This window comes from Drosophila pseudoobscura, chromosome 4, assembly GCF_009870125.1.
Source record: "Drosophila pseudoobscura strain MV-25-SWS-2005 chromosome 4, UCI_Dpse_MV25, whole genome shotgun sequence".
Classification (NCBI taxonomy): Eukaryota; Metazoa; Arthropoda; class Insecta; order Diptera; family Drosophilidae; genus Drosophila; species Drosophila pseudoobscura.
Window position 1 is genome coordinate 7,889,858 of NC_046681.1, and position 25,335 is coordinate 7,915,192.

At 45.9% G+C, this 25,335-nt stretch overlaps 3 protein-coding genes across 28 annotated transcripts in view; 2 read left to right on the forward strand and 1 right to left on the reverse strand.

Moving 5' to 3' along the window:
* The first annotated feature begins 252 nt into the window (after positions 1-252).
* Positions 253-6,325, forward strand: LOC4816333 (probable phosphorylase b kinase regulatory subunit beta). 3 transcript variants are annotated; one of them, XM_015181120.2, is made up of 11 exons: positions 253-391; positions 453-619; positions 885-1,237; positions 1,300-1,647; positions 1,703-2,251; positions 2,716-2,742; positions 4,033-4,137; positions 4,196-4,768; positions 4,828-5,444; positions 5,505-5,777; positions 5,858-6,325. In XM_015181120.2, the coding sequence occupies exons 1-11, from the start codon at positions 291-293 to the stop codon at positions 6,144-6,146; spliced, it is 3,402 nt and encodes a 1,133-aa protein (XP_015036606.2). In that variant the 5' UTR covers positions 253-290; the 3' UTR covers positions 6,147-6,325. The 3 variants fall into 3 exon arrangements, with proteins under 3 accessions (XP_015036606.2, XP_015036605.2, XP_001355969.4); XM_015181119.2 differs by lacking the exon at positions 2,716-2,742 and adding an exon at positions 3,189-3,203; XM_001355933.4 differs by lacking the exon at positions 2,716-2,742.
* A 161-nt stretch (positions 6,326-6,486) lies between these two features.
* Positions 6,487-6,993, forward strand: LOC6902521 (uncharacterized). Its single transcript, XM_002133027.3, has one exon. It carries the CDS (start codon positions 6,533-6,535, stop codon positions 6,890-6,892), a length of 360 nt encoding a protein of 119 aa, XP_002133063.3. The 5' UTR covers positions 6,487-6,532; the 3' UTR covers positions 6,893-6,993.
* A 439-nt stretch (positions 6,994-7,432) lies between these two features.
* Piezo (piezo type mechanosensitive ion channel component) overlaps positions 7,433-25,335 on the reverse strand; it is a 33,741-nt gene continuing 15,838 nt past the window's right edge. The window contains exons 5-31 of one of the 24 annotated variants that reach the window (XM_015181113.2): positions 24,993-25,119; positions 24,768-24,887; positions 24,541-24,703; positions 23,994-24,200; positions 21,949-22,005; positions 21,230-21,463; positions 20,846-21,037; positions 20,229-20,785; positions 19,530-20,169; positions 18,968-19,460; positions 18,096-18,900; positions 17,868-18,025; positions 15,735-15,800; positions 15,309-15,454; positions 14,174-14,542; positions 14,033-14,109; positions 13,342-13,629; positions 12,654-12,689; positions 12,220-12,384; positions 11,529-11,667; positions 11,098-11,468; positions 10,897-11,043; positions 10,697-10,841; positions 9,694-10,627; positions 9,131-9,635; positions 8,928-9,069; positions 7,433-8,861 (exon numbers count right to left, since the gene is read on the reverse strand). In XM_015181113.2, the coding sequence (XP_015036599.2) occupies positions 8,664-8,861; positions 8,928-9,069; positions 9,131-9,635; positions 9,694-10,627; positions 10,697-10,841; positions 10,897-11,043; positions 11,098-11,468; positions 11,529-11,667; positions 12,220-12,384; positions 12,654-12,689; positions 13,342-13,629; positions 14,033-14,109; positions 14,174-14,542; positions 15,309-15,454; positions 15,735-15,800; positions 17,868-18,025; positions 18,096-18,900; positions 18,968-19,460; positions 19,530-20,169; positions 20,229-20,785; positions 20,846-21,037; positions 21,230-21,463; positions 21,949-22,005; positions 23,994-24,200; positions 24,541-24,703; positions 24,768-24,887; positions 24,993-25,119 (7,481 nt within the window). In that variant the 3' untranslated portion in view covers positions 7,433-8,663. Of the gene's footprint in view, positions 8,862-8,927; positions 9,070-9,130; positions 9,636-9,693; positions 10,628-10,696; positions 10,842-10,896; positions 11,044-11,097; positions 11,469-11,528; positions 11,668-12,219; positions 12,385-12,653; positions 12,690-13,341; positions 13,630-14,032; positions 14,110-14,173; positions 14,543-15,308; positions 15,455-15,734; positions 15,801-16,675; positions 16,941-17,006; positions 17,708-17,867; positions 18,026-18,095; positions 18,901-18,967; positions 19,461-19,529; positions 20,170-20,228; positions 21,038-21,229; positions 21,464-21,948; positions 22,006-23,993; positions 24,201-24,540; positions 24,704-24,767; positions 24,888-24,992; positions 25,120-25,335 lie in introns of all 24 variants that reach the window. The other 23 variants (XM_015181103.2, XM_015181098.2, XM_033380700.1 and 20 more) reach the window with 23 other exon arrangements.

Genomic DNA, 25,335 nt, shown 5'->3' on the forward strand with positions numbered 1-25,335 from the left:
AAGCTATATTATATTAGCTCAATATTATTATATTAATATTTTTCATGTTTTTTCACAGAAAACAGCTATTTTTCTTCTAATCAGCTGGTGGCAATGGTATCTTCCATTACGCAAACTCGGCAGTGAAGGTGGCGATACTAAGCCATGTATTTGCATTTAAGTTGTTTGTATTTAACGCCAAACAAAACTGTGTGATGCGAATATCTATATTTGTTTTAGCTTGTATTCCGGTACAATTTAGCTCTGACTCTAGATACATTTTAAATACCACAGCACTGCCAGACTGGTGAATGAAAACAGCTGTTAGGAAGGCAAATGACTTTTTTTTGACTTTGATTCTATTCTGCGGAACGGAACTGAATAAAGTTACGATGCGGAATGTGCCGAATTCGTGAGTAGCGACTAGATAATTAAACAAAACAACTGATAGATGTTGAATATTCCTGTCCCAGACTCGGTCTCTCCGTCACAACACCAGGCGGCAGCTTGGGGGCTCCGGACAGTGGCATATCTACAAGTGGACGCCACAATAGTTTGGAGGATATAAATCTGGACCAGTTCCTGAAGACATCTAACTACGAGGACACTGTAAAGCAGCTAGACATTTACTATGGCATCGGTAAGCACTTTGACAGGAAAAGACATTATTTATATAACCTTGGAGCTGGCTGTAGGGCAGCCAATTGAGCATCAATTAATACCACCAAACGACGCTATGCTGACACGTCTATTAATAAGCATCGCGAAATGCCTTCGCTCCTCAATTGTAAACAGAATCGTTTGTTTATTTGCATTTGCTATCAGACAAACGCAAAGACGCTACCACTGCCACTGACATTTTGTAATAAGTGATAACATCGGAATGTAACACTCTCTCTCCGCAGTAAAACGGCAGCTATTGCGCTATCAGAGCCCCATCACTGGCCTGTTCCCAGTGATGAGCACCGATCAGGTGGTGGGCTCAGTGCGTGACAGTGTATATTGCGCCTCCGCTGTGTGGAGCTTGTATCAGGCATACAGACGCATCGACGATGACCGCGGAAAGTCCTACGAGCTGGGCCAGAGCACTGTAAAGTGCATGCGCGGCATATTGGAGTGTTGGGTGAAGCAGGCCTCCCGAGTGGAGCTGTTCAAGCAGCGCCAATCCAACACACATGCCCTACACAGCAAGTTCCAGCTGCATACAGGCGAGAAGATCTATCCGGACGAGTTTTATAACCATCTGCAAATCGATTGCGTGAGTCGAATAAATGATTTACCCTGGAACAGAGAATTAAACAATTATATCTCTACGTTTAGGTGTCTCTCTATCTACTGTTCCTAGTCCAGATGATAACCTCTGGCCTGCAGATCATCTACACCCACGACGAGGTGGCCTTTGTCCAGAATCTGGTTTACTATGTGGAGCGTGCCTATCGCACGCCTGACTTTGGCATGTGGGAGAGGGGCTCCAAGTATAACAATGGCACGCCCGAGATCCATGCCTCCTCCATTGGCATGGCCAAGTCTGCCTTGGAGGCCATTAACGGATGCAACTTGTTTGGCGAGAAGGGAGCTTCCTGGAGCGTTGTGTACGTAGACATCGATGCTCACAATCGCAACCGCAGTATTTTCGAGACCATGCTGCCTCGTGAGTCTAGCTCAAAGGTAAGTGGATGCAGGCATTATCGATTTCTGTTCTCATAACTTACCTCCTGGTCAGGGCGTGGATGCCTCTCTGCTTCTGACCCTCTCCTTCCCAGCCTTTGCCTCACACGAAGATCGGCTCGTGGAACAGACTAAGCTGAATGTGGTCAATCGACTGCGGAGCAAAATGGGCTTTAAACGCTTCACCCGCGACGGTTTCCTTAGCAAGAACGAGGACAAGACGCGTCGCTACTATCACTCCGGTGAGCTAAAGGAGTTTGAGGGCCTTGAATGCGAATGGCCTCTCTTCTTCATAGCCATGATCATCGATGGCGTGTTCAAAAACAACAACGAACAGATCGAAGAGTTCCAAAATGATCTGCGCCGCTGTCTGCGCACTGATGCCAACGGAGATCCTGTAGTGACAATGTACTACGCCCCCGATGGGGACGGCTCCTATATGCGGGCCCCATCACAGTCGCTCTTCCTTTGGGGCCAGTCCTTCTTCATCATTGCACAGCTGCTCACCGCTGGCCTCTTGCACATCAATGAATTGGATCCCATTCGTCGCTACTTGCCCAGCTATAATCGTCCCAGGCGAGCGGGTCGATATTCAGCCTTTCAGGTGAGTTGGAATCGGAGAGTGGTGGGGTAAAATTGTACGCTATGAAATATTAATTAAATTAATTATAACAAAGAAAGAGATTTCTTGAATTTCCACCATAAATTATTATTTTGGAAACATATTTCATAGCGTCGGGCTATTGGGTTTCCGATTTCCCCCAACGGCGGGGATCCTCGCTGCTGCCAGTGATGAGTTTTGTGTGTCTGCCGCTTGTTTTTGCGTTCGCCCCCCCACCCCAATGGGAATCTTAGTACACGGTTTTGTTTTACTCCCTCAGTACTTCTCCTCAGTATGGGTTAATTGGCTCTTGATACTTAATTACTATTTAATTTGATTACTATCTACATTTTGTTCATTCTCTACTACTAAATACTACTGCTACCCCAATATATACACTCCAACAAAACCAACAAAATCGCCCATAAATCCAAATCGTACTCATAATATTGGTTCTGTAATAACAGGGCAAAGCAATCGATGATAAACACAAAGTAAGTAGATGTGTCTGCTTAATATCACTCAAAATTATAGATAAATTCAAAATTATATTCCACTAAATTACTCCTATGTGTATGATTAAATTATGCTTTTTAGATTAAAGACACTTCACACCACAATTCCAACACCTAGTTTATTTCTTGTGGCTTTCTTATCCAAATGTAACATGTACGGCAAGACACCTGATCGAAAAGGCATAACTACGACACGTCTAACGATCAACACGCACACACAAACACACACATTTATGATTATTGATTTGCCTAATTACTATTTTAGTATTGTAATATGTTTCTGTACTTTTGTTTTGTATGTATATAGCAAACAACTTCCTCTTCGGTATCTAAATCAAAAGTTTTTCTCTTTACTCTTTTCGGTTTCTTTTCCCTTTCTATAAATATATATTATTTAAAAACCAACATAAATACACGCTCTATAGGCTAAACCGGGCACTGTAAGTAATTTATCACCAGAACGTTGGGTTTCTTTACATATTTTGCAGTTCCTAACTCTTGTGTTTAACCTACGATCACTAGTACGATCAAGCTTGATTTGGTTTCATTTTGTTCTGAAGGTGTTTACACTGGGAAGGATGAGAGCCCAATTCTTGGGCCATTTCTTGCAGTGTAATCATCTTTTAATTAAAATTATGTTCGGGGGCAGCGCTGGAAAATAAGTTGCACAAAAAACAGCTGCATTGCTTGAGCCCCTTAGAAACGTTCGCTACTAATTAATTGTCCTTGTTAAATATCCATATATTCCTTTACTAAACAATAAACATACTATATGCCCAAAGAAACCACGCATTCCTATTACATTGGATGACAAGAAGGTAATTTGTGGTTGAAATGTGTACGAGGTCTAGTCTCGGCCCTCTTTAGGGTCAACAATTGGCATTGTTAATTGTACTGGAATTGATTTAACTGAAAGAGAGCTCAAAAAATTTTGACAAGAAATGTTCACTTAAGAGATCTGTCTTCTACTTCTCCTCGTATTGTATAATGATTAAAACACTTCTAAAATTGTAATCTAAATTATTCTTGGCATGTCAAATCCTATACCCATTGACTTGCACTTATTTTCCCTCCACTCCTTTCCACTCTTCACTTCCTGAACTCTTCCCATTTTGTGTGTTTTCGCATTTTGGCATTTGATTATGGAAAATTTTATTTGAATGTGATTAAAACCCAAGAACTTTTAATTGGCCTCATGCATCGTAACATGTTATTTAATCTAATGCTAAGGTCGTGCGTTTTCTAATCCTTTTTCCGTAACCCCTATAGGGCACTGCCACAGATCTAGTGGTGCAGATTGTCTTGATTGCTGAATCCATGCGACTGCAGGCCATGATGGCCACCTACGGCATTCAAACACAGACGCCACACGAAGTAAGTCGATTACAATCTCATCCTACAGGTGAAAAATCATTAACTTTATTACTTCCAGGTGGAGCCGGTGCAGATCTGGAGCTCTACGGAGCTCATCAAAGTGTACCAGCATCTGGGAGTCAACAACAAAGTTGGCTTGTCCGGACGCCCCTCACGTCCAGTGGGCTCGCTAGGTACCAGCAAAGTGTATCGCATCTGCGGCATGACAGTGCTCTGCTACCCCTTGATTTTTGAGGTCTCCGACTTCTATCTGTACCGGGATATGGCGTTGCTTATCGACGATATCAAGACGGAGCTGCAGTTTGTGGGCAAGTACTGGCGATTGTCGGGCAGACCCACCGTGTGCCTGCTGATTCGCGAAGAGCACATGCGCGATCCACAGTTCAAGGAGATGCTCGACTTGCTGGCTATGCTGAAGAAAGGCTACTGCGATGGCATGAAAGTGCGTATCGGACGACTACAGAACCTGATTAGCAGCTCTTGCATTGAGCATCTGGACTTTATGAACCAGAGCGATCTGACGGATAACGAGAATGCTTTCTCGCAAATAAACCACGAGTACATTGGCTACCAGTCGTTGACGGACGTGCCCAAGGCATTGACCTATGTTGAGGAAAAGATTTCCGTTGCGGTAGGCGATTTTCCTTTTCACAAGTAGAATTTTCTGAGTAACCATTTGGGTCCTTTCAGCACTTTGACAGCAAACCCACTCCGGACATCATCCAAGCCCTGCGCAACACCGATTCCATTTACTGCCTGTGCCAACTGTGGGGCATACTGCTCAACCGCGAGGGTCCTAACTTTGAAGTGAATGGCCTAAATGTTAGCACAGCCCTTACCCAACTGTATCATCGCGCTGGTTCACTCCGGTACTGGCGTGCTGTGCGTTACTGCTCCTCCCTGCTCCACCATATTGTGGACTCCATCAGTCCGTTCATCACCACTGTCCTGGTGAATGGAAAAGAACTCACAGTGGGCATCATTGGCCAAAAGGAGACGGTGTTCGATAAGCCCATGACTCCGGCGGAGATTCAGAATGTCATGTACACTAGTGTCCAGCCCTACGATGTCATTCAGGCGGTGCTGCAACAGGAAGTTGTTTTGTATTGTGGTCGTCTGATAGCCACCAATCCATCTATGTTCCGAGGTATTCTTAAAATCCGCATTGGCTGGGTGCTGGAGGCCATGAGAATCTACTTGCAAATATCCGGACAGCAGAGCATCGACGTGGACAACCTGTCGCCGTTCCAGGTGCGCATCCTTCTGCAGAAAGTACTTACAGTCAGCGAATGGGCTGTGGAAGAAAAGTAAGTGGGAAAACTCTAATTTATCCCTCAGTACATTTATCACAACTATTTGCATAATAGGCTTACCACTCTACAACGTCGTCAGCTCGAGGGCTGCCTTTGCCGTGTACCCAAACATTTCTATAACAAAATTTGGGAGATTCTTCAACGGACTCCTCAGGGCATTCTGACGCAGGGTCATCACTTGCCAGCGACACCCACACTGACCAACATGAGCCGGGGCGAGTTGACCTTCAATTTGCTGGTTGAGGAGACCTTAATTTGCATTGACCGTCCGGAGCGGCGTCAGATAACTGTGGAGCTGCTGTGTATCGTGGCCACCATACTCAATCGGTAAGTGGCAGTCATCACAATGAACTGCATTTCCTGATCCTTTCATGCCGGATTGATCAATTTTATATACATTTAATCAGCAATCCTGAGCTGCACTTCAAACAAGCACTCGACTTGGATGGCATAGTTGCCGAGGCCTTCGCCATGTACTGCAAGGACAACAACATACATCATCCCCAGCCTCAACCACAGCAGGCCAAGCACGAGGATCTAGTTACGTTCTACTCGCTGCCCTATTCGGAGACTACAGGCTACCTGGCACGCGCTGCTGTCAACAAAGTTCTCCAGGGCGGAATATTCTCTACCAACGATGAAGATGTTCAACTCGATGGCGATCGCCTGCACGACGACAACTGCAAGGTGTCCTAAATGACACACAGTTTTGCATATCTCCGTTACACTGACCCACCACTAGCTCGAATTTTGTGGCTAATTCAAATCTGTTCTCTTATTTAACTCGTCTCTCTGTGTCCCTCGCCCATTCGCCTAGTTCTTAATTAAATGTTATGTATACTTTGTTGCAATAATAGAAATTGTTACATGGCCGAGTGTTTGAGTACTAGTTAATAGGTCAATAGCACTGGGGGTGGAAACCCGTGCAAATGTGGCAGCTGGCTGCTCTAGGCCCTCAGCCCTGAGCTTGCTTTATGCAAGCCCTATCGATTGGGCCTTATGTCACGCACCCTTGGCTATAAAAGCGCTTGGCCGCGTCCACGCTCGGTTGATTTCTGAAAAAGTCTTTGCCGTGGAACATTATGCGCGCTCCAGAGTGGATGAGCAAAGAAATGGCACTTCTGACATTGAAATTGGAACGGTATAAACCCGTGGGCAGTGGCTACAATCGCATCCAGTCTATCCGCCTGTCCCAGAGCGTTACTCAAATGCTGAACAATCCGTTGCCCGTCGTGCCTGCCGCTTCCACCGCCAGATCGCCGCAGGATAGTTCCTTCACAACCCCTCGTCGACGTGGAGTACTTAGTCGCAGCAATTCCGAGTGGGAGGAGGTGTATCCTGCCGTCAAATTGTGTCGTCAGCAGAGCACAGAGAGTGCCAGCAGCCTGGACAGTGAGCTCAAGTTCACGCACTACCGGAATTGTTCAACACGGATTCCCTAAAGGAGAATTAGGACTTTGGTTTTATTTTGCAATATTTGTGAATTTGTACTTTCTGCTGCTTTAAGAAATAAATTAATTATAATTAACAAATAATACGAGAATATTTGCTTTAATTAACCGGAACCCTCAATATTTATTTCCCTGGTAACGATGGCAATAACTGCCAGAAGAAAGCGCATCCGCAATAGTAGAAGCAGACACGTTTCAAGGATGGGCATGGAATATTCAAGCCCGCTAAAGCTTCCTTCTGGGTGTTACGCACATCTACCTTCACCACCAGGAGCAAAAAATAAAGAGTATCTAATGGTACGTACCAGACACTGATGTCTTCCGAACCATAAACTGAAAAATAAAGTAGGATAATTATTGTTAGTACCAGACCTTTACATGCGTTTCTCTTTATGCCTATCAAATACATATGTAAATACATATGCAGATGATACGAGTACATACATATGTAAGCATATATATCTTAAAGTCTTACACTTTGACGATACTTGCCTTAGTATTCGTATTTTCAGTTATTACAATAAATTTGCATTTTTTTTTAGTTCGTAAGTATTTCTTGTATTCGTTAAGTTTATAATGAAAAATTAAACACTAAAAAAATAGGTACACTTTATATACTACACATATACGATTTATGTCGTTCAATTCTTGGTACAAAAATTAATTGGTTTTTTCGGTTTACGTCTCTAATTAGATTTTAAGATTCACAATTCGAATTCGATTTAGTATATATAAAATAGCACATACAGATTTAGTTGGCGTGTTGTATAGTTACAATTATGTATGTATAAGAGATTGCCTGCTAGAGATATACACATACATACATATGTGGTTGATAAATTTCGATTCAAAGCCTACGCGCGCTAGCATATACGAATTTGATATGAATTTGCCTAGTAAATGGTCGCTGAAGCAAACGATATTTGCGTTCAATATAAAAATATATATGTGATGTGATATGCCTATAACTAAAGTCAACGCTCTATATAGTATTTGCAACAGATTCATACTATACAATTTACAATCTTTAACAAACAGTTCAACATATACATAATATCTTTAATCCATTTTGTAAAGGTCACACAGAGGCAACGTAGCGATTCGAAGCGATATTGGTAATTACAAGTTATTATTGTTTCGTATCAATATATAAAACATTCATTGTTGGATGCTTCAGTTTTGGTTAATTCTTTACACATACGGTTTCTGTAAAATGCTAAAATTCCCTGAATATGAGTTTTCATGATTATTATTAGTTTATCTTTCTTCTTCTTCATTGATGTACACATAATTTAGTATTAACTTAAATAAATTATTTTCTCTCTTTAGACAATTATAATTCACTAGTATTTTCATTTGTTTAACTATCAAACAGCAACACTTTTCGCTTACTTACAACTATAGACACTAGCGTATATGGTCGGTATTCGTAACACATACATACAATATGTACATACATTTTCTATGTATGTTAAAAATAGTTGGTGTACACCTTAGAACTTTTCAGTTTTACACATGGGCAGTACTTGTGACAATAAATCGAACTATCTGTAGGCCGTATAAATGGGTGATGTGTACTTTGTGTTTTGATTTGTGTTCGTCTGTACCTAGCTCTATGTCTAGTTCTAACTATATTCTTACTTTTACAAACGTTTTCATACAAAAAATGTTTAAAAAAAGACTATGAAACCTACGGTAACCCCATACGTACTATATACGTAGACCAGTTCTAGATTACTTAAGCGCTTGGGTTGGGCCTATGTTATTGTTGCTGCTGGTGTTGTTGGTGCTGCTGCAGCTGCTCTGAACGCCGCACGCTCATTGAGTCGGTGTCGGCATCATCGTCCACGTACTCCTCCTTGGGACGGGTCCACTTGATGAGCGTCTCGGGCGAACGGTACAGGAAGAGTAATTTGGCAAACAGATCTTCCTCCAAGGCGAATTCCAAGGCCTCGCGTACCTTAAATAGTTGACATTAGTCAGCGTGATATTTTTATAATTTTGTATGGAATGATGGGATCATTACCAGGTATATATCCAGACACAGCTGCAATACCCTATCTACATAGGGTAGATCCTCGAACATAATCTTTCGATTTTGTCCCCCAATGAAGGACTTCATGAAGCGCGAGGCCAATAACACGAATGTGGTGTACAGCCCAATTATGCTGAGAGAAGAAGATGTACATTTAAAACCTTCTTACGGGGAGAAGATGTCTGTCAACTCACCCGCCAGCTGTGAGGAAGCTGAATGTCGATGGGAACTTCTTGTCGTTGAAGGTATACATCACAATACCGGAAGTGCAGTTGCTGTAGGCAAACTCCTTCAGAGTGGTATTGTAGAAGGTGTCATTGCAGAAGTCTCGTATTTCCCACCACAGACCGTTTGTCTCCTTGTCTCGATGCATTTTGATGACCAGAGGACGGTATTCCTCGTTCTTGGGACTCAGCACAGTGACCACAGCGGCATCGCCCGAGTTGAGCACCTTGATGAATTTTGGTATCATGGCAGGCAGCACTACTACTTCTTCAAAGCTAGAGGTTCCATTGGTACTGGTGTCATTACCCGTTGGCTCTAAGTCGTGGGTTTCGTTAAGCATATTGATGAGAGCTGCACGTCCTTCAAATGTCTCGTCGAGGGAGATGGCATGCTCATCGCCCACAATTTCTTTCAGACCCTTGGCCGGAGCCTTCCGTGTAAGGGTGTAGGAGAAGCGGGCCTTTAACGTATGATCTGAAAAGAGTAGGAGTTTATTGATGTTTCCACCGCAAGCACGTGTTATCGATCTTACTATTTCTCAAATCATTCAGCAAACGCTGCCTATCTGGCGGTGCTATATTCCACAGGGAGGGCGAGTTCCCAGCCAGCTTGACCGCCGCTACATCCGTGGCATCGTAGCCAGTGATAAAGGTCAGAGCCTGTTTATCCTTGATATAAGCATTAGTCATTTGCGAGTACATCGTGGGATCAATTTCGAAAATGCTATCGTAGTTGTTGGTGGTATAAATGGGGTCGTAGGGTCCAATTCGGATGGAGAGCGACACCTGGAAGGGCACATTGGAGGTGCCCACAGCATTGCCTAAGGCAAACAGACATAACGGACCCCAGATGCATATGACAATCAGCAGGACAATAGTGCCGCCCATAATCAGCTTCGAGATGGAAGCCTTTTTCTGGGCGCGCATGGCTGGGAAGTCGGTTTCCGACTGCCTGGTGCATCGTATGAGATATATGTTAGAGAAGATATCCTCCATCTTGAGCCAGTCGAAGATGGTCATGGTGCTGTCGATGCAGACCCAGTCGAGGATGGTGCGCAGCTCGTACAGGAACGGGATCTGCATGTATACCTTAAATGCGATCATGTTGACCATCGAGAAGCCCTTGGTGAAAAAGTTGCCGAGAATGCGCTTGGGATAGCCCGACTTGATTTGATAGGAGCTCAGCAGCATGTAAAAGCACTTGATCACATAGAAGATGATCGGTGGCGCCAGCGAGTTGAAGGTACGCTCCGTCACCGCCGGCACCACGAAGAACATCCAGATATGTATGCCGATCACCGAGAAGAAATGGAAAATTATCTTGTTCACCAGGGCCTTGCGCAGATACAGCGCCCGATCGATGACAATGAGCAAGAACTGGACCAGCAGCATGATTAGGAAAGGTATGGGCACTTTATTCTCCGCCAGATATGTTTGCACGCCTTCATCGCTTTCTGTTTGCTGGGTCTGAGGAAGTAGAATAGGAACAAGTTCAGTTAATTAATGTCGCGGTGCCTGTCGTGTGAATTTACTCACTCCAAATGCTGTGAAGCCAAAGAGCAGCACAAAAAAGTTTATAAAATCGCACAGGAACATCAGGGCATACACGTCTGTGGCCAGTCGGGATTTATGCACCAGACTAAAGAAGAACTTGTGCAGCGAGGAGGTGTACTTGGTTCGTCTGCAATGGAGGGGGTTACAAAAGGAAAACCTGTAGGTTTCTTGAGTATCCTTACTCTAGCTGATTGATGCCCGACTTGCTGTACTCCGGGGAGCCCGGCAACGATGCCTGGCTCACTTGCAGGCTCAACTTCTGGGCCGCATCATCGTTTAGCTGGCGAGAGTCGGGTTGAGATAGGTTGTCGCTGTCATCTCGGTCATCGCTGCTTAAAGAAGGAAACAGTTTCAAAAGGAAGTTCAAGTTGCTGTGGACTCACTTTGCGTACATGCTGGCGGTGGGTTTGGCAAACTGCTGATCTGTGTCCTTGTAGCCTGACTTCCACAGACCTTGCGACTTGAGCAGATAGCGGTGCAAGAAGAGCACTAGCAACAGCATCAAGTCGTATACTGCATAGTGGGTCTTCATCTCCACACCAAAGATCTTGGCGGCCGTCAAGGGCTGGTTGGGCAGGTTGTGATAGTTCGCCCAGATAAGCTTGAACTGGAAGATACACTTGATCAGAACGATGGCCTGGGTGTAGGCAATTAGGGTGACCCAGAAGGTTTTCGTTGGACGCGGCAGTGACAGGGTGCCCCAGAGAAAGACCATTATGGGCAGCGGCAACGAGATGAGACTGGCATTGACGACCTGCAAGGGTGAATGATCAATTTAGTGGGAAGTCCTGTGGGGAATATGATAGCCACTCACCTGATTGATGAACACTACTATGTAGCAAATCAGATCTGTGTTGGCAAGCAAGGCATACCACGAGGAGATCAGCACCTCCACTATAATGTGATGATCCCGCTGGGCAAAGTTCTCCTCCTCCAAGTTGAAGTCTCCGGCGCTGCAAGGGCACCAAGAAACATTACTACAGAGCTCTTCGTTCAGATACCTGATATCTCTGAACAGGATCTCTAGCAATTCGGCATGCTCGGTGCTCGGTGCTCGGTTTTTGGGATGTGTGCTCTGCATGCTACGTACATGCGAGTGCTTCGTGGGATTGAACTCATTGTGGAACGTGAACAAAAAACGCTAAAACTAGGGTTAATCCAAGCCAAACAACAATACATACTAGCAAAGAACGCATAGGGATAGGTTTAAATCATAGCAGCAAAGACAACTTTGTGGGAAGGCAGACAGAGACAGAGTTAGATGCAATTACAATTACCAAGGGGAAGATTCGGGAAAGATATACACAATTATGACAGACAGATCATGATCATGAACTGGAGTATGAGCATGAAAGAGATTCAGATACAGATACAGATAGAGATAGAGATACAGATCCAGAGAGTTACAAACACAAACCGAACACACACCAACACATTAAAGGGGAAGGGCACATCAACTCTAAGGGATATGGGGAAAACGCTTAGTTAGTGGGCGAGGGCAGTACCTGTCCACCTGCTCGTAGGACCAGTGCTTGCTCAGCGATCCCGAGCCACCGCCACCGCCACCGCCGGCACTATGGTGATTATAATAGTGTGCGCCGCGCTCGATGGAAGGCGCTTTAATGCGGATCTCGGGCAGGCCACAGTCCGATTTGCGACTGAGCATCGTGCTATATAGTGTACGACGCGTACATATTTTAGGCGATGCGTGAATGGGAGGGGGAGGAGAGGAATGGAATGGAATGAGATGTAGGTGAGGTTTACATATAGAAGAAATTACTCAAGTAATATTAGGAGATTTTAATAAGAGAGTCTCAGTCTTGGAGAGCAGACACGAGATCACACATATGTAGTTGTATGGTTTTGTTAGTTTTTGTTCTTGGTACTTAATGATCTTGCTTTTGGATTGCTTGTACGTAGTATGGTTCGATCTACTTACCCCTTGGCTGGCGGCGATGAATTGATCGATTGTTTTCTAACAAAACATAAATGTATTCGGATGATCGAAATGCGCGCACAAAAATGTAAATTGTAAGAAAAAGAAATTAGTAAGGATTTAGAATTAATATAGTTTTTAAGCATATATTCGATGGAAGATATCGATATAGTTTATCTCAAGCCAAATAGAAATCCGGAAACTGATTCTCTGATTTTTTAAATAAATATATAAATGAAGAAATATATTTATACTGGAAAATATATGGAAAAGGTGCAGGATAATATAATGCAGCTTTTAATGTGTAAAAGTTCCAAAACGAAAATTTTGGAGGTTTTTAATGTACAGGGTACGCTCGATAGAGTCAACGGATGAACGCCAAAACTACACAAATACACAAATTTAAAGCTTTACGATTTTATAGGGTTTCACATAATTAAGGCCGAGATATCTTTCAAAACGTCAACAGACTATGAAGCTTTCAGTTTTCTAAGAAACATTATGCAGGCATTATATTTAAATCACTATTCAAAGATACTTGAAGAGCATCTTTAATACTAATCCTAGAAAAAAGTTCCAGATATTTTCTATCTTTCTATAGGATCCACAGTTTATGATCCACTTTGCTATATAGTTATGGAACCCCACGCACCCACGAGTTAAATGGTCTTTCAAATGTGGCTTTGGTTACCTAGAAATGGCTGCATCAACGGTATCTACGGGCAGTTCGATGATGTCGTCCACAGCACTGAGTCGACTGTGCTGAGGCTGATTCTGTGGCTGATTCTGTTGTACTGGTGTACTGGTTGTTGGTGGTGTCGGTGGATCTTGTGGTGATAGCGGTGTGGTTGTTGTATTCGTGTTTAGTGGGGTGCTTGTGGTTGTGTGTTCTGTTGCAGTTGGTGGAGTAACGATTGCCGGGGCCAGGAGCCGCCGCGGCGTGGACGATGAGGCGGGCTGCTCGCCACCACTCTCATTGCTGGCGTGACAGACGTAACATGATGGAAGTGGTGAGGTGGTGAGACATTGTTGCAGGTGTGTAGTTGTTGGATTCGAGAGAGTATCAAAGTATGTTGTGAAAGCAGGTACAGAATTCAAACACACGGAACACAAAAGGTAAACGGATATGCAAATAAAAAGAAGAGAAAGAATACAAAATAAATATTGAATCGAAATTGAACACAACTCTTAAAAAACGCAAAAAGGACTTCAAAAATTCATTAGGGAAATAGTATAACTATGGGCAACGCGTCAAAAACACCCTACTCTATAGACGCATGGTTTCCAGTTTCAAATACCAAAAATTAAAAAACAAAGAACTTCAACTAAAGGTAACGCAAGCGACGCACACTGGACCGGGGCCAGAGTCGCGTTGTAAATACCTCTCGAGGTTGGACTTGAGGAAGTGGAACATGGCAGCAGCACTCGACAGGCCCAGACGATTCAGGGAGCTCGATTCCTGTCGGGGAGAAATGGAGAAAGATTGGTTAAAGCTCAATATCTCAGGTATGGATAATCCTCACCTTCAGAGTCTTCTTCTCGCCAGCCAAGATGCGATTGACGTAGCGGTAGTTGCGCGAGAAGCGGTTCAGTCTTATGGTCAGGGTGACCAAGAAGCCCTCGAGCAGCCTGATGATGGGATTCGTGTCGAAGTCCTCATCTGAGTCCTTGGCCGTTACCTCGCCGCTGTCGACTTCCATCTTAGATTTGCTTTCCGAAGTCTCCTTGTAGGTGGCCTCACGTCCCAAGCTGGTCGGGGGCGGTGGAATCACTGGTAGATCAGCCACATCGCGGGTGGGAGCCGCTGGAACTTCCGTGCCTGCTTCATCCCGCTCCTTCGATATGCCCTTGCTGGTGGAGGGAAAGTCGGCACCGGGAGCATCCTTGGATTTCTGCAGAGGGATGCACAGAAAAAGATTCTTTTAGACGACTTCAGACTTTCTTCCCTAAGGAGTTTTTACATTTACACGATTTAACAAAAACGAAGCTTATATACATATGTATACGAGTAGGCATATACGAGTGTATATATTGTATATAGATAGATATATTTGTACAATTTGAGGTGGGTGCGCCAACTGTCTGTCGGTTGGCTTGCAGGCGCAGTTGGAATACTTGAAACTGAGCAGAACTGGTGAGTAAATAAAGTACGGTAATGCGAGGAGGTGCGCCAATTAAAGAAGAGGAGCTCTGGTTGCCCATCACAATCACATTCAGACTCACAACCCTCGCCGGAAGGACATCCTCGAGCAGCGTCTGGCTACGGCGCCCGAAGTCGAGCGGCTCGGACAGCGTCGACGTGCGCATGCCCAAGTCGCACTCAATGGTGTCGTCGTCGTCGTCCGCGTCATCGGTCAGGCCTAGGTTATGGGCGGGCGCCTTGTCCTGGTCGTCGTCTAGCTTAAGAGCTATGCGAGAGCCCGGCTCAGAGGCGTAGGATCGCTCGCGCATATAGAAATGACGACGATACTCGGCATCGTTCAGGTCCTTCCACACCTTCGCGGGCACAAGTCAGGGGGCAATTTTTGGCGGAATTTTGGGGGAATTCACAAGAAATTATATAGATTTCAAAATACATGCGATAATCGGCATGCGACAGGATGAATGCAATAGTTTGGTAGGTCTGATTTCCATCTGGATTACAGTAGGGGAACTCACATCATAGAGGGTCTTGCGGCGCTGCATCTTCATCTCGCTCTCGGTCATGTTCTCCTCCTCCAGAAAGTCAATCTCGTCGTGTATCAGGTCCAGCTCGAACTTGTCATCCATCTCCTCGAACATGTAGTAGTCGCCAGCCCGGGTAGCTTTATTGGGAATGCCATAAAACATAATCAGTACACGTTTTCATACACATATGCAGGTACATTCCATAATGGTGTTCAACAACATTCAGAGAGATCAAATACAATAGTTGCTAGGGAAAGGTTATGTTAGGTTATTTTCTTTTCGCATTCAATTTACAGAGCAGCATACAGTCATGCAGTTAACTGGATATACTTTATATACATGGTATAGGTACATGGTACATAGGTACGAACGGATATTCGTATGGAAAAAATGAGGCACAACAAACGAAAACTTTACCATGTGGATGTAATTTGATTTCCTTCCTTCTGCGTACTGTTGGTGCAGGAAGTGGATAACCATGTTCTAAAAAAAAGCCAAATCAAATATAAAACAAAAGTAAATTAAAAGAATTCATAAAAAACGAGGAAATGTACGATTCTTTTGAATAAACTAAGGATATACGATCGTACTCGTAGCTGTATCCTCGGCCAGCCGAGGATGTTGTACATTGTATATTTCTGAACCGATCCCAGGGGCATTCAATATGCTTATAGCAGATGGATCTTTAAATGTTAAAATAACGCGAAACTTGAAAATGTATAATAATTTAAATATAATGTTGTATAGAAATAAACTTTTTTTTAAGTGTTAGCAATTTTAGTAATTTTGATTCCATATCATTTTCAATCAATAAAAAATATCAATTTGAGCAATTTTAAAAGGGTAGTAAAAATGATTTTGAATATTATAGAAATATCAGATGCCATATCATTATTATAAGAATTATGAGAAACTTGTTTTCAAAAATGAATATTAAAAATAATTGTAGATTCCATATCATCTTTAAGCAGTTTTTAGACGCTTTTATATTCCTCATGCTGGTAAAAAGTAAGTAAATATTTAACAGCCCCTGAATAGGAAATAAAACAAGCTTTGGTCATTCTGAAAGTGGCATTGAGACCATTCAAGAATTTTATTTATACACTTTTTGATTGCGCGAGAATTCATCCGTGAAGAAGTATTTTATTTGGAAAAAATTCATCTAAGTAGACAAGTGCTATTTACAGGGCAGACTCAGAGAGGCAGTTGTTTGGAGATGCTTTTAAACAAGACTCCAACCCAATGGTTTTATTGTCAATAACTTGAGCACGCACATCGAAAAAGGGTTTCTTTGTACAGAGTTTACTAATGCTAGCAAAGATTATTAGATTCAATTAGATCAAAGATTCATCCAATACATGGTCCATGCAGCAGTGCGGGCTCATAGAAGGCGCACATCAGCGACTCCATATAGTAGACCGTACCCACGGGTCCCCAGCTGTGCGGCCGCTGGGTGGAGCGCAGGGCAGCCTCGTCCCTGGCCCCAGACTGGTTGCTGGAGTGGCGCATGCGCTGGGAGGATTGGGCGTCCTCGTCCAAGGAGTAGCTGGCGTTGCCCATGCTCTGGTGGCGACGGTGCAGCGACTTCTGGCGCATGGTCACCTCCTCATCCCGCTCTGCCGACTGTTTGGGTGGGAGAAATGAAGCGCTGGTCGGTTTCTGGCAAAGAGGTTTCTTCGGCCGCTTTACCATTTCTTTGCTCAGCGGGGATCGCTTGATGGACACGGTCTCGTTCCAGGAGACAGCTGCATTTGTCGAGGACTGCCGACGGTGTTCCCTCCGCAGATTCGGGGTCAGATTCGAGGACAGCACTGAGCTGGTCCCACTGTTGGCCATGGCGTTGGCATAGGCGACCATGGGAGGCGCAAGGCTATGCGTGGTACCCGAAGCACTGATATCAGAGGAGGCCAGACCCAGGGAGATCCTTTTCGGCTCTAAGAACCCTTCGGTGAGCAGGGCAGATAGAGCGTCTGTGCTGGGCGTCGTGGGCTTCGAAGAATGGATGCGTTTAGTGGGAGTCACCTGGGTGTGGACATCCCCAAAACTTACAGCTGTCGTCGGGGCGATGGGTTCCAGTCGTGGCAGGGCCGCTGCCACAGTGGCCTCCTCCTCGCTGGCCGACTGCACGTCCGCGTACTCCGTAAGCTCCTCGCAGGGCATCACATTGATCTCCGGCTCAATGACCACACAAGCATCGGCACTGTCCGCGCTCTCGTCGCTGCTCTCGCAGCTGGACAGGAGCGAGGCCCGGGCCGGCGATGAGGTGGCTGAGCTCGAGGAGCTCTGCTCGTCAGGTGTCAGATACCCGGACCCCTGGCAGGAGGTGAAGCTGCTGTTGTGGGCCAGGGGCGCCACCTCCGACATTGTCTGATCCGAGGGCGTGCGTTGCCCTTTCGGAGGCAAGGCCAAGCCAGAGATTAGTGGGGGAACACACGCGACAATTTCCCACGATCAAAATTCAAAAAGGGAATTGCAACGGAAAGCGCGACGCGGAAAACAGAACTTAACGAAGGAAACACTCCTTTGGAGGCGATTTCCAGGCCAACTTACCATCAAAATGTGTCTGCTTGTCCAGGGGTCGCAGCATCTTCTGCTGCGTGGCCCGAATCCGCTCCATCTTCCGCTTGATCTTGAGCAGGACCTGCTTCTCATGGCCGTGGCGATGGGCAATCTGGTTCTGGCGCAATCCCTCAATGATATCAGCTCCTCTATTGTGGATAACAATACTCGTGGCTCGTAAGTACAATAGATATGACCTAAAACTAGATATGAACCCACCTGGAGGCCAGAATATTGTTGGCCTTCGTGTCCGTGATGATGTGGCAGAAGTAGTGAGACTTAAAGATGCGCAGCTGGAAGATGATGAAAGCAAAGCAGATCGTGTCCCACAGCAGGACCACCTGATGCGTGATCTTGGGGCATTCACCGGGCGCCAATATAAGGTCCGTCTCTTCGGTCAGCATCAGTTGCTCCTTGAGCACGTTGCTCGTGCAGGTGATGCCTAGCATGTGCACCAGCCAGCAGCAGTGGGTGGTCAGGGGCGTCATGAACAAGCAGCCGGCCATTTGGAAGCTCGTCTTGATGAGGATGTTGGCCACGTTGAAGGCCAGCAGCCACTTCCAGCGACTGATGATGGTGTTGATCGGCCGCAGATAGAAGTCGGAGCCCTGCCAGAGGAAGACGAACGCCCCAATGAGGTAGCCCAGGGCCAGCAGATCAGCAATGTTGGTCCCGGCCAAGAACACCACGGCCAGGGTGAACCAGTAGAAGCCGCACAGCACCCCGTTCTTCAGGATGTCCGAGTAGTTGCGAATGTACGAGCAGAAGTCGTGGGTGGGATTGTCGAAGGGCGTCCTCCCCAGCTGGGCAATGTCCGAGATGACGCTGCGATTGCTGCCTCCGGGATAGTCGTCGTTGCTGGCATAGCGCTGCTCGATGCAGAAGATGCTCTTCTGACGGTTCAGGATGACCAGGACGATGAAGTCGAAGATCAGCTTAGGCACATGGTTGAAGTGCAGGGCCCCGGGCAGCATCGTCCAGCGCTGGATGCTCTCCCCAAAGGCGCCCTCGTCCCAGGGATAAACTGTCCGAAAAGAAACAATATCAATCAATATCATACGCTCTATATAAGGACCTCTATTAGCTCCTACCCAGACATGAGCTTGGCGGCAGTCCCACTAAGACGATATATTGCGTCAATATCGAGATGGCAAAGAAGGCCTGGAAAACTCCCCAGATCTTGGCGCACTGCGACCGCCTTAGTAGCAAGAGGACGACCAGCCAGAGCGCATAGACCACGGCCACAATGTCCTGGCGGTACGTGATGGTGGAGACCAGGGCAATCAGCGAAATCTCGATGCCAAACTTGTAGAAGGCATAGTTCAGGAGGTACTTGACCAAACCCACTAGATCCTTCTCAGCATCGGCGCGGATGATATTGGGGAACAGCAGCTTGGTGGGCGGGGCATTCACGGCTCCAATCTTCACTCTCATCTGCAGCTGGCGCAACGTGATCACGGCGTGCATGGTCACAGTGACCATGTAGATGATGTACGTGCGCAGCAGACTCATCAAACCACCCTCCATCTTCTCAGCCTTCGTGAGGCCCACCCACTCGGCGTTGTTGGCCGTGCGGTTGTCGGACTGTGAGCAGGAACAGGTAAGGGATTAGAAAGAGAACGTCAGCGTAGGAGAAATTACTAATCAACTCACGCAGAAGACGGTGTATTGGGTGTGGCTCAGGTACTCAATCTGATAGATCATCTTAGACAGGACGATAATGGTGACAATAAACGATATCACGCGGCTGATTATCACTTGGATGGCCTTCCGTGAGGTGGCACCCAGCACACAGAAGCCCACAAAGACAATGTGCAGGACGCAGACCTCGCTCACGCTGCACACAAAGGCGGTGATGTAGACGGCCTTCATGATGTGCAGCTCCAGGAAGCGCCAGAAGACGTCCTTGAAGTTCTTGAAGATGTACTCTGACTTGTTCTTGATCTTGCGGAAGGAAATCCGCACCAGATCCCGCACAGAGGTCTCAAAGTCAGTGGTGGCGCCGCCGGGCGCCGCCTCGCCTGAGGGACCCTGGGAGCGCCGCAGGGAGCCGGCACTGCCACGACGCTTTGAGGGCGCCGCTTCCAGGGCCGTTGTCTCGGTGGGTTTCTGCTGTGCAGAGCCGCCAGCTCCGGCAGCACCAGCAGCTGCTGGCTGCTGTTGCAGCGAGGCAATGAAGCGCTTGTGGAAGTAATGCACTTGGATCACAGTCAGGATCACAATGATCGTGGGCGAGACAAGGTGCAGGAAAAGATCCTTCGTTTGGTAGCGCTTCAGGCCAATGTCGTTTTGTCTGAAAGAGAAGAAACTTCTTCAGAGATGGGACTTATTTTTTAGCAAAGAACAACCTACAGCGTCTTGGACACATTAAGATAGTCGTTCCAGTATGTATCGAACTTGTCGAATTGATATGTGTAGATCAGAATCAGTATGGACATGGCGTAGAAAATAAGGAACAGCCAGAAGCCGTACATGATCTTCACCCAGGCCTTGGACGAGGACTGAAAGACTAGCAAGAAGAACAGGAACAGGGCCATGTAGCAGATGCGGAAGCCCGTCATATTCTCTCCGGTTATCGCGCACAGGAAGATCACCAACACCAGCAGCCAGATCCACAGGCGCACCAGCAGGTTTTTGATCACATCGCCGGCCTTCTTTAGGAACTTTGAGGTCTTCTTGCCGTCGTTGATGAGGTAGCTGGACCCCGCCGAGCCCACGGTGATCTGCAGCGGAGCAATGATGTCCGCCATGGTGTCCCTTCGGCGGTCGCGCTTCTCCTTGAAGAACTGCCGCGACGTCACCCAGAACATCAGGACGAAGGCTGTCTTCACGATCAGCGGCACACATGGACGCATGTGGTTCTCGATGGGCCGCTCGAACCCAATCTGCTGCAGATTGATGCCCGCCGTCTGCAAGTAGATCATTCGATAGGATATCATTCGTATTGGATACTTTAAACTTACGGTGACCTTCGTGGGAAGCTCGTTGTTGTTCAGGTCCATGCCGTATATGTACTGGGCCACCAGCAGCACCTCCGCGTAGAGCACGATGAACGGACTGGACCGCATCATCGCCTTCCGCTGGTTGGGGATCATCCACAGCACATTGGCCCACAGCAGGAGGACGAACGTCAGCCAACTGTGGTATACTATGGACCAGGCCTAAAGAAGAACAGAAATACAAAATTTCTTTACAAAGGCCAACAGCATAGACAGCATAAATAGCCCCTGTTCTTTCAACTTGTGGGTTCTATTCGCTATTGATCAGTTTATTTATCAAGCGGTGGGTTATCCTTGATCCCTTTGCTCCCAGTAGAATATAGAATTATAGCTATAGTTTTGTAATAGACTTACCATCATTAGAATATTGGTGAATATATAGCTGTTCTGGTAGATAAAGCCACCCACACTGACAAAGCCATACGATATCTGATCCAGTATCGAGGTGGTCGTGTTCTCCTGCTCCGATCGCTGCTCCAGCGAATCCAGCGGTATTTCATTGCCGCGTTGAGTGCCGCCCATTGCCACCGAAGATCCGCTCTCCAGGGGCTGGGCTGTGCGCCCCTTCCGAGTACTCTGACGCACCAGCTGCACAGAATGATTAGCGAATTAGTTTGGAATTGCACTGTGTGCCCGTGTAGACGTACAATTGAGGAGATATTTCGATTACTATACATATAGGGTAAGTATTGTATGTACATACAGAGAGATACTAGAGTTCTAGGGCAGCTACGGGTGATAGGAGGTCACTAGATCTGGGTGAGAGTTGCTATTGATTGATTTACGGTGCTGTATGGCCCAGAACAGACAGAACAGCTACACACAGTCTCACACACTTACGCGGTTAGTTTCGGGTTAAGGACGAGTACGAGTATGACTTGGGGATTACTAAGGTATTAGTACAATCGAATACTATAGAATATAGATGTTAGACGAGAACATTTTTACATCAACAAATGACAGGAGCGGAAACCAAAAGATAGATATATAGATACAGAGTCTAGCTTTAGTCTAATGATTAGGTTAGGTTAGCGAGTAGAGTATTTGGCGAATAGTGGAGTTAGTTTACGTACAGGCGTCGTCTCAGTCGGTTCATTCAACGCTGCGCGCTGATCACGGCGCAGAGAAACCTAAAGCGGAAGTAATAAAAGAGAGAGCATAAACAAAAATCAAAAGAAAACCAAAACATAAAGGAAAATTCGGGAAAAAGCGCAAAACAAATTGTAAAATTTCGGCAAAAGGCATACAGATTTACATTCATATTTATAGCGAACGTCATCTCAAGATTTGTTGAGGTCTTTGGGTTATCTTTGGGTTACAGCACAGACACAACATTCAGTTGAGTTAGTTTTCGCACACATATGGTACAGATAGCCAGTAGATTAAAGTAAAGCTTGTTGAATTGACAATTAAACTGCTCCATTCGCTAATCGGGTTCAGGCGGTTTTCTTTTGAGAATGTCTCCAAGCCCACAGTTTAAGTTTTAAAAACGAGGGGGAACGTTGTGAGTTGCTGCGGACACCGCAACTCTACGGTTATACCCGATACTAAGTCAGTATGGCTCTCCTCCGGCAGACGCCGCTAATATTTAACGACACGACAAAGAGTGCGTGCGAGAGAGACAGAAAATCAGTTTGAGCGTGACGTCGGGCGCTGCGTAGCCACTGCAAATTGATTTGTTCCTTTTGGCTATAAAAATGATCTGATCTGATCCAGATTCAGCAATCTAATAGATATGGTCATTATCTATGATTCTGCGTTTTTAGTTTTCTCGAATGTGGATGCAACAGATTTTCGTCCTTTGTGGGGGCGGATGGGGGTATGGCGAAATTCTGAGATATACGTTTTATAGTGACACTTTAAAGGAGTGTGTGTACCAAATTTGGTTACTCTAGCCTTAATAGTCTCTGAGATTTGTGGTTGCCTCAGATTTTCGTCCTTTGCGGGGGCGGAAGGGGGTGTGGCGAAATTTGGACATGAAACGGTCAAGGTCCGATATCACAGGAGTGTGGATACCAAATTTGGTTGCTCTGGCTCTTATAGGTTCTGAGATCCTTGAACTCATATTTTGCAATTGGCAAAACCGACCATGAATCCAGTGTGTTAGAGTGAGACAGAGCGAGAAAGAGTGAAATTGTTTTCGTGATTCTGGCTGTAATAATTATACGATCTGGTTCAGATTTTGCACTCTAGAAGATATAGTCATCTTCTACGATTCTGCGTTTTTAGTTTTCTCGTATCTTTAAAATTGTGCATGCCACAGATTTTCGCCCTTTGTGGGGGCGGAAGTGGGCGGGGCAAAGCTTTGAAATATTTTTGGAGCAGTGACATATCACAGAAGTCTGGATCCAAAACATCGTTGCTCTAGCTCTTATAGTCTTTGAGCATTAGGCGCTGAAGGGGACGGACAGACGGACGGACGGACAGACGGACAGACGGACGGACGGACAGACAGACAGGGCTCAATCGACTCGGCTATTGATGCTGATCAAGAATATATATACTTTATAGGGTCGGAAACGATTCCTTCTGGACGTTACACACATCCATTTTCACCACAAATCTAATATACCCCAATACTCATTTTGAGTATCGGGTATAAAAACTAGGTTCCTTGTTCCACTAGCGCACAATCGGGCACATTCCTCGAATGGTTATATTTTTAAAAGAACGACCTCCCAGTGGAACCAAAGTGAATCTGCTGGAGCTGTGATATCTTTTTCAGCAATTTACTAGGATTGGGTCGTAAATAAACTAGTTTCCACAACCTGATAGATTTGAATTAATTTCAATATCGGGAAATCTACGAGAGTGTACAATCAATGCACATCTCAAGCGTCAAATGTTTAACAAATAACTTGCAGCGTCTTCGGATAAACCGCTTCTGAACAGCCTTTTGCTCTTTAAGTAATTTCCCATAACAATTACAGTTATTTTCTTTTCTGGGAATGCACAAGACACTTTATCCTCTGATATTGATATATTTACTATCTATTCTGCCAATCCTTGAGTGCTCCACATTCGCACAACAGAAACCCGAATCGAAACAGGAAAACCGCAATACCCCAATACCCCAAACCTAATCCCAATCCCCTCTGGTATCAATCCGCTCGCTTACACTCAGACGCTGTGTTCGATTTGCGGTGGAGGTGGTGGCGGTGCTGGATCCTGCGCCGGGACCCGAGCTGTCCTTGCGACTGCTGCCCCGCGAGGCCTGTGAGGTGCGGAGCGTCAGCTGGCGGCTTGCTTTGTTGCCGGTGTTGTTGAGGCTGCTGCTGTTGCAGTCAAGCTGCTGCCCAAAGGCGGTGGCAGGCTTTGCCTCCAGCTGCGAGGCGGTGGTCGAGTGGTACAGTGGTTCGGTTTCGAGTGGAGTTTTCGTGTGGTGTGTGGTGTGTGGTGTGTAGTGGTGTGGTGTGGTTAGTGACGAGTTTGTTGTTAAGAATGTTTAGTGTAGATTTTTGTTTGCGTGCAGGGAAAGTGTGTTACGGGGTTGGAGATTGAGCAGATTGTCCGAATGTAAATGGCAGCGGGAGAAGAGCGGAAAATCAGAGCAAAGAGTTGGTAACTAGATTTGTGTTAGTGGCCCCAGGCCGTAGTAGGAGCTGTTGCTCTTTATCCATCGAAAGGAATGCTAGTGGTCCCCCAGCTGGAACTTGGACACTCACCCTGGGCTTGATCAGATGCTTGGTGGTCAGAGCCAAAGCGAAGTAGGCAAAGAACAGGGCAAACGGGTTCAGGTACGAGTCCAGGTAGAGGGTATTATTGTACAGGAGGACCCGTATATCCGGCGAGCAGTAGGATTCAATGAGCGGCTCCAGACCAATCAGACTGTGGACCAAAGGCAGCGGCAGATGAGTTGCAAGTTCACGGAGAAACCTCTCCATTCACTTACCGCGCCGTCAGACTGGTGTGATTGAGGTGGCCCTGCATCCAGGGCGTCTGGTAGGACACAATGGACAGCGAGTGGAGCACAAGGACGACCATTACGCAGCGCAACAGCAAGGCGAAGCCACTGCAAAGAGGTGTGAAAACGTAAAGGTAAAATGAGAAAAGTCCGTCCGTGCGTCCGTGCGTCCGTGGGTCCGTGTGTTCGTCCGAAATTGATTGTGGCACGCACCGTTGCAGCGTCCGGCAGGTTGCCCAGTAAGTGCCGGCCAGCAGGAAGATGAGAAAATAGAATCCACCCGGCACCGAGGGACGCAGCGCGGCCGCAAAGAACAGCGTGGCAAGGCAGAAGAGAGGCGCTGTAGATGCAAAGATAGAAAAGTGTGAAACGATAAAGTATTTTCTCTGAAATTGATAGTTGTAAATGGGAATCTGAAACCACTTTGATTGCATTTCTTTTGCAATTCGTACGAATTCTGTTAAATACAAGTATAATGGATAGCTCTCAGCTCTCCACCGCTGATTAAAGTTCATAAAGATACTCTTATTCCACTCTTATCAGAACTCTTCTAATT